The following is a 16,777-nucleotide window of genomic DNA, read 5'->3' as shown; positions in this document are numbered from 1 at the left end:
ATAGCCTATGTGCACATTTGACCAATATTTTATAATATCATAAATCATATTCTGTACGACACGCCTTTTGAATAATTTATTTTTAATTTCTACTCGACCGATCATTTCCCACAGGGTATTTTCATTTTGCGTTGAATGTTGCGAATCTGTCGCTTTGTTTCAAAGATGTCCGCAAGAGTGAAAACATTAACGCACGTCACACTTTCAAATAAGTCTACAAACACATCCTTTATAGCAATGCTATATCTATATGTATAAAAATAATACCACGCCTGATGCATCATTTATTGACGCAACGTATCCTTATTGTTTATCATAATTCCATGCAACATAACCTTGTAACTAATCAGAAATATACTTTAATTAGATAGCCTAGAGAAATAAAAACAATGAAACACACCATCAAGCACAAAATAATATTTATTTCTCTCTCAACATACAGTCTGTGATTCGAGTGCAGCAGGGTAGGGTGGGGTAATGCAGTGGGACTTCATGGCAGGCAAAAGCAATCCCACACAGTTAAACCAGGTGGCAATGTTGTCCAGAGAGAAGCGAGATGGGCAGAGCAGGAAGTATCTGCTCCTTCTCTGTGCATTTCAGCTCTCCCCTTTTGATCACTGCATCCAAAAGAGTTAGCCAGCAATAGTTACTCCATCTTCTGCTCCCCATGAGTTAGCAGAGGGAGGTGGAACAAAATATACCAGATACAAGTGACAGAGAACAGAAATCTCTTACTACTGGAAGTATTTCACCAAAGCAGAAGACTCTGCATAGTATCCTATAAAAGTCCAATTCAAACCGAATTGATGGAATAATATACATCAAAGCAACCCCTCCACCACCACCACTAAACAGTCAAACAAAACAAAACGTACAAATATAGACTACAAGAAAACTGTACAGTTCACAGCTTGGCAGGATTGGGGTGCTGAAACGTTTCAAATGTGTTGTGGAGATGTGACATCTCTAACCACAGTAGCTGTATTGTTTATCTTTGCGTTGTGCAACATGAAAAGTCAGCCATGCTTGTCAGTGATAAAAAATTACAGGCGGTGAAACTTACTATATACACAGTGTAGGAAACTCTTTAAACATTGGTTAGACATTAGGGAGACTATATCTTGTGCAAATCTCCCACATCAAGTATCGTTTGAATTTTTCAATATATTATTGAAAAGAAAATGACCAAAAAAAGCTGCCATCACAAGCAACCTTGGAAATAAACAACAACAAAATTTCAACAAGGCAATAACACTGCTTTGTCTTGTTTGTTAATTTGAGGACTTTAATTTAAGTACCATCTTATGTGAATTGAATCCATTACTGTACAGTGGAATCACCTCAGACAATAGCAGCAGCATTAAAAAAAAAAAAAAAAAAAAAAATCAAGCTTTAAACATCAGATCATTTAAAAACGTCAGATTTCACTGGTGTTTGCACAAAACATTTTACAGTGTATGCTGAGTAATAGGACAGCCAAGTTGAAAGTACATTTAGCAGTAGTGACGACTTCAGAGTATTAGCTTGGTGGTTTGTAATGTTTACACTTTGCCTGGTAAATTAACGTCTGTTGTTTTGTGATTTTGTAACTTAGTTCAACTTTTCACTTGCTCCTGTTGCACACATCTGTGATAAGGCTTGTGGCAAGGCCACTATCAAAGCTTTGTGGAGGGGTTAAATTGCACTTTTAAGCCTCAAAAATTCACATATTAATTGCTACATTCTGATCAGAACACTACCAGAGGCATATACTGTAGAAAGAACTACATACAGTAAATATGGCTCTGAACCCTTTCCTCTGAGCACAAGGCTACAACACTGCCAACTCATGTGCTGTCCAATGCATCAGTTGTCCTATCAAAAAAAAAAAAAGAGGCCGCATCCAACTGAACCATTTGACCTGAAAGAGTGGATTTTGGCTGCTGGCTTAATATTTATTTTCCCTTCTCTCATCAGTCTTACATTAACCATTTGTTTCTGCAAGGCAACGGTACATCTCACCACTATGGCATTCCATCTGTCACAGGGGTGGAAAGTAAACAAGGGTTAAAACATAATTTTATTATTTAAATAAGAGCATATACTGTGTTTATAGTGCAGTACTACAAGGGCATTCATATGTAAACCAAAAAAAGTGTCCGCAACGCATTAAAAAAAATAAAAAAGGAGACTGCACTAAAGCTACCATCAAATAAAATAACTTAGATGCAGAAATGCTTTGATGCAGAGATGCTTTGCTTCACAGAAGAAAAAACTAAACATAAATCAATGTTCAAGGCACTACATTCCTTCTTTGTCATAAATACTGTCCCGTTATTGTATCTCAAACCACTGGTATTAGGATTCAAATGTAGTGTTTAACATCTACGTAACACAGAAAGGCTAAATCCTTGTGACAGCTGAAGTGATAAAAGAATAAAGTGAAATATGTTTTCGTGACCGCAGACAAAATGTCTCGTATGGCTGAGTTTAGTCAAGACCGAAGCCAAAAAGCATTAGGTATTCAGGCATACATACTTAACATGTACTGTATAGTATACACACACACACACACACACACACACACACACACTCTCACTCACTCACTCAACTGACTACAGATATATGTGTTGTATAAAGAATACCAACACTTGCGTCATGTTATTTACAAGATCAGATTATGTACATGTGTGGCTCTGGTGAAACAGAGCGGAGTTGGACTGTCCTGCCTATACACACTTACACATTTTTGTTAACAATTTAAGTAGTCCTTGTGGTTTTTGGACAGGGGCCATTCTCAGGGTCATGCATTACCAGAGGGTAGGCTTTGATGCCTGGGTTTGCCATTGTGGCATAGGGCATCATACTTGCAGCACCAAGCAGGCCTACTGGACCCATGGAGCCTACGGGACTAGGCATGCCAGGCCACGGCTGAGGGTAAAGAGGACCAGGAACCATCCCACCGTAGGAGCCTGCTGGCAAAAGGAACCCAGGAGAGAGCTTTGTTGAGGAGTTGGGACTAGGAGTTAGGGTTGTTGGCACACCAGGGCCTAAAGCAGCAGTCAGGGGGCAGGTAAGAGGCAGCTTGAAGTTGCTGGGACCAACATGGCATTTCATCTGAAACAGAAGGGAGTTGTTGTACAAAGTAGTGCATAGACCGCCTCATAAGTACCTCAAATGTCATAGATTAAAGTGCCACTCAAAATCTGATCCCAGAGTGCACGTCCATTTCGAATACCTCATGTGTAGCTGCTCCCATGGGTGGCGCCCTGCCCTCCAGGTCCTGCTGGCGTCTCTGCTGTTTGATCTGATTCAGGGAGGGGCGCGGCTGATTGGCTGCCGCAACAGTCTCCCTTGTCCAGTCATCGACCAGTTTGTGAAGGTCGTCGGTGAACGTGCCTCTCTTGTTGTTGCTGTTGTTGGTCTGGACCTGAGCAAGCCGTGGGATTGGCTGAGGAGACAGCGAGGGTGTGGCTGCTGTGAATGACGGCTGTGGCTGGCTGGAGGCCATCTGCGCTGTAGCGGTGCTCAGAGAAGACCCTGAAAAGACACAAAGGTCTTAAAGATCTGGCCAGTTCAAAAAAAATTTGACCGTCAAATCAATTGGCTGCTGTATGGCGTAATTTCAGGCACTTCTGACACAATGAACCTATGATATCACTTGAAGAATAGTCCCAATGGTTTTGTTGAGGCCAGATACAACTTATTTACTGACACATTTTGCCAACATAGCAGCCAAAGGATTGCAACATACAAGACTTGATAAGTAGTTGTAGACAAATGAAATGTTTGATATGCAAGCAATGACAAAATTCAGCAATCAAGAAACTAACACCGCCATGCATAACAACAAACACAAATTAATGCAAAAATCTGCAGAGTACCAACATATTCAACAATAACTGCCACATTTTCAAAGTGCCGAAACAAAGAAAAAAAAAAAGAAAATAAAGTGCACACACAAACATAAGGAGGACTAAGAAAGACAGAGAGTAAGAAAGTAAATGAGATAGTTACTACTACTGCGCTCTTTGCCTAGACATAGTCGTTTCAGAGTGGACCCTATAAAAAGGTAAAACAGCACAAGACAGAAACAGTTAGGCTAGGACACACTGCACACCACAAGTATGTGGACAAGCTGCTTCAAAAGCACATTGAGCTATCAAAACAATTTTGGGAGAGAGATAGAGGAAGAGGAGGACAAGGGGTTTAAAAATCAGTGAGGGCGATTGGAAGAAAGACCCTAGGTGTTCTCTTTAAAATGGGCAGTCATTGTAGAAGTGTCCCTGACAAGCCTAAGAGATCACACCTAGTCTCAGTTTGTGATGTTGCATGTTAATTCGTTCCTGCATTTCTAGCAACCTTGTCAGGATGAAGACCATCATATTTTATGCTGCCTTGTAAATTAACCTTTTGAAAACAAATCAAAAGGTTTTCTTTTTTTTAACAATGTTGTGTGGGGACAGAACTATCATCTTAAATGCATTTACAATAAAGAATGATCTTTCTTTATTTATTTGTTTGTAACATTTAGTATGACTAATTGGTCAATAAGTTAGGAAAGGAGAGACCATAACAAGATTATAGTGATTTCTAAGAACGGAAGACTGGAGCCTGGATTAAAAAGAGATCCCTTTGTCGATGTGAGAATGCCTGTGAAACAAAAATGTGAAACCAAAATAAATCAAACTTAAAAGAGCACACAGATACTAGCTGGAAATCAGAGTTAGCACTTGTCGGAAACATGCAGGTAACTCAGGAGAGGTGGAAGGAGAGAGAAAAAAAAAAAGTAGTAATATTGATGATACAGCCCTTCGTATGGCGGAGCAAGTCTCCCATCAGTGCCCTGCTTGGCGCCTGCACCATGCACGTCGTCTCCGTCCAAACATGAGGGACAGAGAGAGCTCTCCTCTACCACAGTAAAAGAGCCATGCCTATCAGGGAAGGGCTGGATGGGGGGCGAGGGGGGTCCTCTGTGTTAGTATACAGAGGATTGCTGACTTGGGCAAAGTGCCTTGACTTGGGATGTTCTACAATCAAAATTAACAGTGGATGGAAACACACAACAAATATATAGGGTATAAAGGCTTTGGCATTCTCTCACAGATGTACACACACACACACACACACACACACAGTCTTGTTTTAGATCTGACCTCAGGCCCATGTTTGGAGAGAACTAGCACCAGTGTGCTTGTGGGGTCTATTTTTTAAAGCCAAAAGCACTGCACAAAGCATTTGTATGAAGGGGGGGGGTTAATACCCACAAATGAATAGTTATGAATGTAACTGTGGTTGATTGCCAGAGGAAAGACTGTGTACAGATAAATACCTATGACATCAAAGTTACTTGCAGCCTGGGTACTGGAGGCCACACACAAAGATTTATAAGAGGCTTGCACACCCTGGATATGTTTCCTTTTCATCACGCCAACAAATGGAATGGTGGCCAGACACTCTGGGGATATTCTGAATTCATAGAACCATAGTCACCATTTTTGTTCTGCTTCATTCTTTGACCACCACAGACACTGCTTCCCACCTGGAGGACTAATAGCAAAATCTTTATCAAGATGTATTATTCACAGAACACTGTGGGGGTGTCTGTAAGATGACTGTTGCTACAGCAATACGTGCCGATATTTATACCATGCAAGTGCACACATTTGCAAAAAACCATACAGTTGGTGCACAAATAACTCAAGACTACCCAGTGATGCAGACCAGGAGGTGGAAACCTTCTGAACCTGTATTCATCAACAATATTTTCAACAATCAATTTAGAAACCAACTGCTTTGATAAGGCATAGCCTCTTATTTCAGTGTAACATACAAAACAAATCAGACCACTGAAATCCACCTCAATCTAAATACCGATCAACAATCTAAGTCGTCCTGCAAGCTGTCAGTATACATTTTTAAAAATGTATTTTCAAGTGTGTGCCATTCCATTTGAATTGGTGTTGAATTCTGTTAAACATGCGTAGACTGCTGTCTGCCAGTGTCTTTCTTGATACCACCACTGGGCGGCACCAACATCACAAAAAAAATCTAATTCTAAACGTAGTGCCTTCAATCAAACTGAAATAATGGCACATATACAAATAATATACGGATAACTGTACACAAACACATTTACACCAGTTGCAATGTTCAACAGCAGTAACTGGTGAAGGGAATTCCAGCAAAGTCATAAGCCAAAACACAAGCTACACATAAATATGACCTACTTTACTGATCACTTGAAGGTGAAAAGGAAACGCATCCTGGCTGCTTAAGTCTCTGATTCTGGTGGTGTGTGACTATGTAAGCTAGATTCAGTTGACTTTGTAGATATGAGATTTGAATACCAACATCATGTGTGCATGTGATGGATATCCTCTGGCGGTCAGGAAAAATAAATAAAACATAAAAAAAAATACCATACAGAATACAAGCTTTGAGGTTGTTAAGGGAGGGTGGGAAAAGAAAATGGTGATGTATGTCAGGTGAGGAGGCCTGTGAGGAGGATGAAATAGAAGATCCACTATATCACATATTTAAAAACAGAAAATTGGTTGATAGAATAAATAGGCAGGTTAAATAAAGAGAAGATGGAAATGAGTGAGGAGGAAATAGAAAAGAACAAATACAAACAGATGGACAGAGACACAGGTCCACTGAGGAATCTAGTGCGTGGTTTGCTACTAGATTTATAGGTGACTCTCTCTGACGTTTGGTGGTAAACCGTCCAGCCTGTAAAAATGAATATAAGAGGGAAGAAGAGAAGAAACAAGAGAAATACTTTGTAATAGTGCACGGAGACTGGGATGAGAAACCCCCACCATCAAAAGCACCAGCAAAAGGATATTAAGAAGGAGTGCACGATATGTAGGATCCCACTAAATTGTCTGGTAATTAATGGGAATTTTCAGCCAATTATTACAACTGGTAAAAGACTCTCTTATTAGGGGGGGACAACAACTATAGAGTAAGGGTATTGTGGCTGTGTCCTTGGGTTTTGACGCTCATATTATTTGTTTGTTTTTACCAATAAAGTGTTTATAGCTTGGGTTATTTTCAACACCTGTTCATAGAAGAGGTTTTATGTCATGGCATAAAATCAGAAAATACACATCTCAGAATAAAATGTAGTTAAAAAACAAAAGTGAAATTATATTAAAAAATTCATCAAATAATGAGTAAATCAATAAATTGAGAAATCAGCCAGTTAGGTTTCACAAAGATAGACTACAAAGTAGACTATAGTACAGTGTCCAACCTTTTAGCCTTTAAATGCGTCAGTCTCCATTTTTGTGCAACTGTCTAACTTGCAGTAGACTAATACCTGGCTTGGTTAATCATTTGGTTATATAATGGCTACTGAGAAAACACTGAGTAGTATTTATTAATAAGTATTATTTATTATCAAATCCATATCCTCTATACTGTGCATGAAACTATGGATCACTTTCCATGTTTTCCATTATTTTATTTTTTATGTTTAGTATCTGTGTACAGAAGTTCTTGGATGTTTTATTTCCCTTAATGCTACATAAACAAAGTATGACTTTTATTTAATGTGAACTTGTTTAAAAACGCTTAAATTATTGGAAAGAGTGCCAACCTCAGCCTTTACACAATTATTTCACATCAGTGATCCGTATTACTTGCAACGCAGATGGTATATACCCGGGCCCAACGCACATATGCATTAGTAACAGATGCTAGCCATCTGATAAGTAAATATAAAAATGTGTATGTTTAACATATGGCTTTAATTTTAAATACATAGTATTTTAAGTGGTCCTACATACAGTATGAAATTAACAGTTCAGTTAAAATGAGGTGGTCCTGTTTGTGTCTATAATCCTTCAGGATGAGACTCTTGATCTGTCTACTTGCAAAATGTTGTCCATGGACAGAATGGACAACATCAACACATTTACCTTAGCCCTAGTGGCTGTTGTAGATAGCATGTCCCATTCACACACACACACACACACACACGCACATGAACCTATAATGTGTACCTTGACCAGTGCCAGCTTGGTTGGCCGTTCCATCACCATGTAGTCCAGCGTAGATGTTGTCTGAGGAGAAAGAGCCTTTCAAGGAACAGGGTTGCTGGGTGTGGACCTGCTCTGGGGCGGTGCTGGGCTGATTGCTAGAGCTGGAGCTGCCACTGGAGTGGGCAGAGCCATCTGACAGAACTGAACTTTTAGCAGGGGAGCCAGATGAACTGGCAGCACTTTCACCTTGGTGCAAAAAAAGGGGGAAAAATGAAAAAAGGGTGAGTCAGAGTGAATCACTTGGTGAATCACACACTCCTGCTATTTTCTGTACACAACGCCATTCCTGTGTTTTTCACTTGTGTTTCAGACTGAAGCTGCTCTCCCATGCACACAAATCATCACATAAACCACTTATCACCCCACCATCCCAACCCACACACCTTTCCTCTCTGTGGAAGTGTTAAGATTGTTTTTGAGCTGCTGCACCATCGGATTGAGTAGTTTTCCAGCCTTCAGCTTGTGTTTGCTGGCCCTGCGCCTTCGACCACTTGGGGGTGCAGCGTGAAGTAGTCCGACATTGGGGGGCAATGTTTTTCCCAGCTCCTTGTACAGTCGCTCAATCTCATTCCTCTGGAACGCCTGCAGCTCAGAGATCTCCTTCATGTGTCTAGTGAGAAGGTACAGGGAGAGAACAGAGAGAAATTAACTTAAAATATTTCTGACAGACCGCTAGTCAATTTCATTGTCTTTTTTCCAAGCATTCCCTGAATATTTTACTCCCTATATAGTCCAATAAAGCCTCTGCGTCAAAGGACATCTTCTAACCTGTGTGCCGGATTAATGAGTCATTCAAATACCTCTCCATACATACAGAAACAGGTTGTGTCATCACAACTTACAAACCTCACCTCAGTGGCAACTGATAATTTTTTTACTTACTTTACTTTTGGATTTCTCTGCTACTAGCACAGAAAAACACAGCTACTGGCAGCCTTGCGGAGACATAATGTTACAAAAAGAAATATACATAATTGCAGATTTGTTCTGTCCTGGAATTTGTGAAAAGTGAATGCTTGGAAGTTCATGTAACATTATCTCACCAATTCAGTTTTTTTTTTTTTTTTTTGTTTGAGATATTTTGTGAGCATTTTTGCCTTTATGGTGGATAGGATAGAGAGAGGAAACGAGGGAGAGAGGGGGGATGACATGCAGCAGTGTTTTTTAATGACAAGATTAAGCACACTTATCTTTAAGAACTTGGTAATGTGCCATCTTCTTAATGATCAATAATATTGGGAGAGGATGAGCAGGACACTAATTGTTAAATTTCAATTAACGCTATATCCACCAGAACTCCTAATAACCTTAACATTTAACCCAATAGTGCTAAAATAAATGCTTGGTTGCAGCAATAGTTCTGGCTACTACTGTTGCTGATAAACATTTGAAAACTGGATGAATGTGAGGCATCTTCTATGAATTACATTTGTTTTGCAAATAATGAATTTAGAGCAGTCAGACTGAAAAGTAAGCTCTTACTACTGTAGAAAACAATCACATCTTCTCTCTTAAATAAAAGCCAGTAAAACCAAAGTACTGTTAAGTAACATGCAGAGTTTAGATTCAAAATTGAATAATGTTTCAGGAACACGCTGCTGACAGACTATGCAACACATTTTTGTAGCTGTGGGTGAGTGCGTGTGTGTGTGTACACGTTAGTTTACTTTTCTCTCAGTTTCTGTAGTTCTTTCCTCATATCTGCATCCTCAAACTCGGAGTCATTGTCACTGCTGATGTAGGATGACTGGGCATGTCCTGCAGAAGCTGAAGGAGCGTGACCATTCATTGCCACGGGCTGTCTGCTTGGTGAATCAGAACTCTGCTCACTTTTGCTCCGACCGGAGCGCCGCAGGAAGGCCACTGCCCTCTTCATGAGGTCGCTTCCACTGTGCTCAGACAGGGCATGAGCTGGGGGAGCTGGGTGGGCTGGGGGAAGGGCCACACTACTGCTGTCCTCATCTCCCGAGTCAGAGTAGAGGTGAAAGGAGTGGTGGTAGTGGTGATGGGTTGGAGTGTCGATGGTCTGGGCCCGGGGGATGTGGCGGGGGGTGAGATCCGGGCTGGAAGTGGGGGTGGCCTGGTAGAAGTCCGGTGGGGCAGAGTAACGGTTACTACTTTGGGGTTTGGATGTTCCTGCATTGTCATTATCAGCCGCAGTGGTCACAGAGGACCTGTCCACAGCCACTCCACCCTTCTCTTTCCTGCCTGGGCCCTGGGTCTGGCTGTGTGACCCTCCAGAACCACTAGAGGGAGCTGGAGAACTGCAGGTGCTGCAGCTTGTCTTGCTTTTCTCTAATCGAAAGATTACATCTGGTGGAGTTGGAATGATCTGGAAAGAAGAGAGGCCCATGTTTTTAACAAAATTAGGGCACATAAATATCATCAACCCAAGACAAACAATGGAGTTGTGGCCTTTTGTAAAATTCAATTTGGTCATTTGACACTTATATTGAGCAGATTTGCTCAGAATTTTGAAAGTGGGTTATTACTTGAAAACGGCCTTTGGAGCTGCTGTATGAACTGGAGCTGGTGGTCACATCTCTTCTGTTCAAAACCCTGCTTGTGGCTAAAAGACCAGGAAGAAGACAACAAATGATTCTCAAACCATCATTTGTAATAATGTGATATGGGAATTACATAAATAATGTTACCTACCTGCCACTGCAGAGTCACTTAATGCACCCACACTATCTGTGCGCTCAGGAATCTGAGGCTAACAGAGAAAAAGAGAAGGGTGAGTGAGTGGGAGGAACACTAGATATGCTAAATCAGTGTGGTAAGGGCCAGTCATTATCCTCTCCTGACCTCAGTTTTGTCTGAATGAGTCAGACCCTGATTTGCTTTTGGTAGCCATGCATGCACACAAAGAAACACACAACCTGAAGCTTCCACAGGAAGAGATCATGATGAAGTATCGTGCTGTCAGCAGTAATTTTATTACCCTCCTCTCTTTCTAAACACAGTATTAGTCTTGCCAATAGTCAAATCAATAACACAGTGAAGGGAAACGATTCAATGATGCCGTCATTAACTTAGCTCCTCTCCAATGTCTAAATGCGCAGATCTCTCTCTCATGCACACACAGACACTTATTTTATCATTTATTTTACCAGTAGCTCCACTTTCTTCTTTGAAAGTGCTCCCTCAGTGCTCTGGACGTCTGAGACTGGAGGTGAGCTGACTCCCTCTGTACTGGAGGCCTGGGCGTCAGACGCAGTGCTGGAGGGCTGGCAGGGAGAATGCTCCTGGTACAACAGGTTTCGCAGCTTCTCATCCAAAGTCTTAATGGTGCGGTCAACAAACTCCACCCTGCGTGGCCCCTCGCTGTCCGACTCTCCTGGCCCACCACTCACTGGCTGCTGATGGCTTGAAGGCTGGGAGTTCTGAGAGGGCTGATGTGCTGGACTCTGGGGCTGGGAGGTGACTGTACCAGGCTGAATGGGTGTGGCATAGGGTTGCTGCAGGACCACCGACTGATGGGAGGCAAGCTGAGGGGGTTGTTCTCCAGTTGGACTGAGCTTCTGATTCTGCTGATTAGTTTGAGAGGAGGCCAAACCACCACCAGCTCCTTTATCAATAGCATTCACATCCAGAGAGACAGGTGGCACAATAGGGCAGCATGGCATGTCCGTTACCATAGAGACAGCAGAGATGCATGGCTCTTCCACAGGAAGGGAGTTGCGATGGCTGACACAAGCAGCAGCAAGGGCATGTTTAGTTAGACACGGCTGGGGCTGCTGGATTCGGGCTTTGTCAATATTTTGGTCTTGTTGTTGCACTGAGGTCTGAGCTGCAGGGGGCAGAGAGGAGGAGGATGGACTGTGGGAGGATAAAGATGCGACTGGGGTAGTCACTGCAGTTGTATTGCTGTCGGACCTGACTGATGATGAGGCAGATTTTTCAGGTTCTAGGGAAATAAAAAGGGGAAATTAGGAGGAGAACAGATTTCGAGTTCAACACCAAGACCATGAAGAATAGGAGCTGGGTCCTGTGGGTCCGGGAGTGTTACGTCACTGGTCGTCTTCCCCCATCAGGCTCTGTCAGCTGGAGTATAAAGGCTACCTTTCATTTCTGCCTAGAACTACTGCAGAAGCAGTCTTATATAACTGACCCCAACTGATGAACACACACATGCGTTTACACTATCAACAGAAGCAAGTAAGACACAAACTGTTTAGACTATTCTAGGCACTCCCGGCAGAGCAAGCAAAACCTCACATTAAAAGAATTTCGTTTAGTAAGTAATAAACATGAAGACATGAAGGAAGCGTGAATGAAGTGCATTTCTGAGTGTGAAGCATACCCTGTGCTGTCGAGGTGTGAGATGTAGTCTTCTCTTTGTCTAACATTGGTGTCTCAGCTACAGGGCAGATGATAAACCAACGCTTGCCAGTGTGTAGGACTGTCAAGGACAAAGGGAAAGCAAAAACTCATAAATCTACTTCTACTATAAAATCAATTCAATGGAAAAGCTAAAATTACTGGCTGGCTGCTTTAAAAAGAGGAATGGGAGAATACAGATTTAACTTATTTTGGTATTCTTTAAACCTGGGCCCTATTTTAACATATTTTGTTGTCATAATGACTAGTACAAACAAGATGGTTTGGAATCCACGCTGTAGATGGTTTCAGCCGGCCGCAAACCGGCTGCATTGTTGCAAGAAATGCAACATGGAAACGAGGGAGAGAAGTTTGTTGTGTACATAGAGGAACTGCTAGCAAGACTTTATTTCCTAACATTACTCCAACAAAACAGTCTCCTCTCGCCAACTCATGACTCACTCTGGGTTTACTGTTTGCTGTACTATTATAGGTCTATATTTCACTGTGTGGTGTTTGATGCTTTAATAGGTGAAGACTGTTCCCATGGGAAAGCAGATTGTTAGAGCGTTTCTTATCTGATTGTCCCTGGTAGGTCTTCATCTCAGAACAGTTGGTTTTGACTCCCTTTCTCCATAAGACAGCTGCGTAATACCCTTAGAGTATAAATTCACCTGTTTCTTCACTGGCTCTTTGTCTCTGCAGGCTGGTTGCATTCTCTATTTTTGTCTGACTCTTTGCAAATAATAAAACCCTTAAAGACGTCCAGTCTGAATTCTTTATTACAGAAGACTCACTATAGGAAAATTTCTATTACACCCCGAAGTGATACGTTACAGCCACTGCAAGTGGTTCGCGGCTGGAACCATCTACTGCACAAATTCCAAAACCTTCTGTACTTAATATTCATTTAGACACCAAAATATGTGAAAATATATATAAATAGAGCTTAAATAGAAATAAAAAGTGAGTGGATATTGCTTAAGTGAAGTTCCAGGTGGTTGTAAGTACCATTTTGCTGGTACACCAGCTGTGGGGTGCTGGGTGTGGAAGCTTTCCATCCCTACAGAAAAGACAGGATTAGACACAGATTTGATACATCAATTTAAAAAGCTTCCCCAACCAGTCAAAGAGCTGAACCTCAAAGATTCAGTTAGATCAAAATGTCACATCAGCAAGAGTGGTATTTTTGGCAGCTCTTTCTTCCAGCGTTACATGCAAAGTCATCTCGAGAATGCTATCAGGATTATGTATCTGAGGCACAAGCGCACAGAGACAGATTGCGCCATCTCAACTATTAACTATCAACAGTTCTTTTCTCACCTCAGTTCCCAGTATGCCAGCTCCTTCACTCTGTTTGGGACTGCCTCCCTGGTCAGAGTTTCTCTCACCCTCTGTGTCCTCACTCAGCATGTCCTCAGCCTTGTCCACAATGTCCTTCAGTTGCTCGATGAACACTTCCTTTTCTAAAGGCAGAATGAAATCATTCTCCACCTGAGTGGCACAAGAGAGAAAAAGGTAACAGAAAATGAATGGTTTTAGCTTAACAAGCAATGATTAAAATACAAGCTTAACAAGCAATGATTACAATAACAAGGAGGATAAAAACATTGTTAAGAGTAAATAAAATGACTGCAATTCCATGTATATTCTCTAAATGTAGTTTGCCATCAAGATAAAGCAAATGCTGTCTATTCAATTTAAGGCCTAAGGAAAGCCAAGGACTTCTTTTGCATCATTTGTTTAAGTTTTTATTTACTACTACTTTTTCTAAGCATTTCACATGATAAAAAGGCCAAAGCTTTAAGTAGGTATTTGTCTTAGACCACCTATTTTATACACGATAAGTTGATGGAGCAGTTATGCCATAAATATTCATCTATCTATAAATATAAGCCCAATATGAATTGGTTGAGATTGGAGGAGAGAGAAAGAGCAAGAGCGAGACAGACACAGATTTTTTGCTGCATTGCAGCTAAGAACAGCAACACAGGGAGTTTCAGACTTCTGAGCCATAAGAAAAGATCTCAGGCAATGCACAGCTTACAGCATGCTACAAAAACCTTTGCATCAACTGAAGTAGCAGTGACTTTATTGCCTACATACCATGTATGTAGCAATCTCTTCCGGTGCATCTCCATCCAGGTCAAACTTGAAAGTGACCATTTTATGGTTATGAGTTTCCAACTGACACTCTACCATCTTATCACCAGTGTTACACACCTGCAACAAGAGCAGACACACTTAATACATTTGTCTACTTTAGTTTTCTACATTAGTTTTTAACATGAGCTTAAAGAAGTATGCTCGTTGTTGAAATATATTTTGGTTACCCACATTGAGCATACTAAGCTTTGGCCTGTTGATCTTCTCTTGCCGAGAACGAGTGCGTGTGGACCTGCGATGTTTGCGGACTTTTCCTTCGCCTTTACCTCCATGTGTCCCCTCGTAACCATCACTCATCTCTTTCCCTGACGTGGCATCAGAGTTGACACTGGTTTTGGTGAGGAAAAAAGCAGGTACGTAGGTGTAAGTTTTTACTGAACACACAGCTCTGCATTTAGGTGGGCTTCTGTGGTTTCAAGATTAAAATGTGCCTGCAGTTTTACTCAGTGCCTAACAGAAACTAACAAACGACAAACATGTCCAAAACTGTTATGCCTTAAAAAGATGACAGTTTGACAAAGTGAGAAATCGTAAACAAGACATAATAAATAAAAAGGCAACAATCTCTAACCTGGCAATCTTCTGGGTTCAATAGAAAGTAATCTTGGACTGGCAATGGAAAGAAGCCAATGATCTTTACCTCTCCTGCTTGATATGGAGCTTAGTGAAAACGTTAGGGAAAAGTTTATCGCTGCTCTGGAATGCCTGCAGAATTTGGCAAGCTCCGATATATCAGCCATGGGTGACGCTAAACTCTACATGACCTTAAAGGGAATATAGATTTGTGGGGGATTAGCTACCTGCTATCCATTACCAAGAAACAACTGAACCATCTGAAATTAAAAAGAAGTCTTAGCTGCTGCTGGTCACAATGATACAAAAGACAAACAGATGCCATCATAGTGTTCAGAGTGTGCTCTGGTTTTACACATATGTTTGTGTCTGGCTGGAGAACAGTCAATTGGTCAACACTCTGGCAGAGAAAGTTAGCATAGCCAGATGTCAGCAAGGTCCAAAACAACACAACTAACAGAGTGATAACTTGTTAGTTTTTAGCTTTAGCAACATGGCACTTTTCAGTACATTTGTGTGGTTACTTTAACAGTGTAAACAGTGCTTCTAACTCTTTAAGTCAGTTAGTAAGTAAGAGAGGATGGAAAACTGTTAAAGACCAAATGCGTTGTGTTTACATTCATGTCACTGTTTCTCAGGCAGAATGTTGCTCTGGGGATTAATGTCCATTTGACGGCACCTAAGAGCTGGCTGAGATGACTCATCCAAGATGCATTTCTTAGATTTACAATCACTGACTTGTCACCTGCAAACATGTATAAAGGGAAACAGGCTAGCAAGTACCTGTCACAGCTCTGTCCTCCAGTGTGTTTCTCTGTGGCTTGATCCTACAGACAGAAAAAAAATACAGAAACAAATAACCAGAGAGAAAAAGAGATAAAAAAAAGATAAAAAGAGTGTAACATGTGTCAGACAATGACTTGAGAGTGTGCTGGTATCTTTGCAAATTAAGGTGGGCAGAGGAAGAAATAAGCAGTGACAGTGGGGGACTACCGATGAAAATTAGCACTTTTTAGCTAACGTGGGTACATTTACATTGTTTTAATGTTGATTAATGTACACTGTCCTCTTTCAAAAAAACAACAACAACAACAACTAAAAAGTGTGGGAGTGAGTCATGTCTTCATACCTCCGTGTTGGTGTCTGTTAGACCCTGACCTGCAGCTCCTGTGAGAGTACTGAGCTGTTTCTGCTGAGTCAGACTAGAACTGGTAGACCCAGATGATGCTCTCTGAGAGTCAAAGGGCTGCAGCACAGGAATCTGGCTCTGAAGCTGACTCTGGGACTGGATCTGCAGCTGGCATGGATTCCTGTTGTCTAGCTGGGCAGCAGTGGGGTCTGTGCCCAAGTCTAAACCATTCTGCACAGGTGAGGAGAATACTACAGGTTGGGTGAGCTGAGCAGAGGAGACAAGCTCAGGATGGCTGACCTGGGCCTGCTATAAAAGATAAACAAGATAACACATTATAATTTGTAGTATTAGTACTACTACTACACTGAATTACGTTATCTTGGAAGACTTTAAATCCTTAGTAGACATTTTGAGATATTTAAACATGTGGCTTTTATGCCTTTTCTTGATAAGAATCTCTCAGGATAGGGGTATTTCACAGGATTTTTAATCTATGAAGCACAGAATGCATAACAAAAACATTTTCATCCACATTATTTAATTAATCTGACTT

At 41.3% G+C, this 16,777-nt stretch overlaps 1 protein-coding gene across 8 annotated transcripts in view; it reads right to left on the bottom strand.

The window, feature by feature from the left end:
- Positions 1-402: 402 nt before the first annotated feature.
- LOC119905323 (serine/threonine-protein kinase WNK2-like) overlaps positions 403-16,777 on the bottom strand; it is a 42,295-nt gene continuing 25,920 nt past the window's right edge. For 5 of the 8 annotated variants that reach the window (XM_038722221.1, XM_038722220.1, XM_038722225.1 and 2 more), the window contains 17 exons: positions 16,222-16,530; positions 15,876-15,919; positions 14,691-14,847; positions 14,460-14,576; positions 13,677-13,847; positions 13,365-13,416; positions 12,337-12,435; positions 11,144-11,940; positions 10,689-10,746; positions 10,523-10,599; positions 9,698-10,362; positions 8,414-8,640; positions 7,992-8,216; positions 6,616-6,714; positions 3,997-4,041; positions 3,218-3,519; positions 2,740-3,096 (listed from right to left, as the gene is read on the bottom strand). In XM_038722221.1, coding sequence (XP_038578149.1) covers positions 2,740-3,096; positions 3,218-3,519; positions 3,997-4,041; positions 6,616-6,714; positions 7,992-8,216; positions 8,414-8,640; positions 9,698-10,362; positions 10,523-10,599; positions 10,689-10,746; positions 11,144-11,940; positions 12,337-12,435; positions 13,365-13,416; positions 13,677-13,847; positions 14,460-14,576; positions 14,691-14,847; positions 15,876-15,919; positions 16,222-16,530 — 3,801 coding nt within the window. Of the gene's footprint in view, positions 3,097-3,217; positions 3,520-3,996; positions 4,042-6,615; positions 6,715-7,991; positions 8,217-8,413; positions 8,641-9,697; positions 10,363-10,522; positions 10,600-10,688; positions 10,747-11,143; positions 11,941-12,336; positions 12,436-13,364; positions 13,417-13,676; positions 13,848-14,459; positions 14,577-14,690; positions 14,848-15,875; positions 15,920-16,221; positions 16,531-16,777 lie in introns of all 8 variants that reach the window. The other 3 variants (XM_038722219.1, XM_038722222.1, XM_038722223.1) reach the window with 3 other exon arrangements.

The sequence above is a fragment of the Micropterus salmoides genome, unplaced genomic scaffold, assembly GCF_014851395.1.
Source record: "Micropterus salmoides isolate LMB-PRFRI ecotype aquatic unplaced genomic scaffold, ASM1485139v1 Ms_hic_scaffold_16, whole genome shotgun sequence".
Classification (NCBI taxonomy): Eukaryota; Metazoa; Chordata; class Actinopteri; order Centrarchiformes; family Centrarchidae; genus Micropterus; species Micropterus salmoides.
Note: the sequence above shows the minus strand (reverse complement) of the source record. Positions and strands in the feature narration are given on the sequence as shown.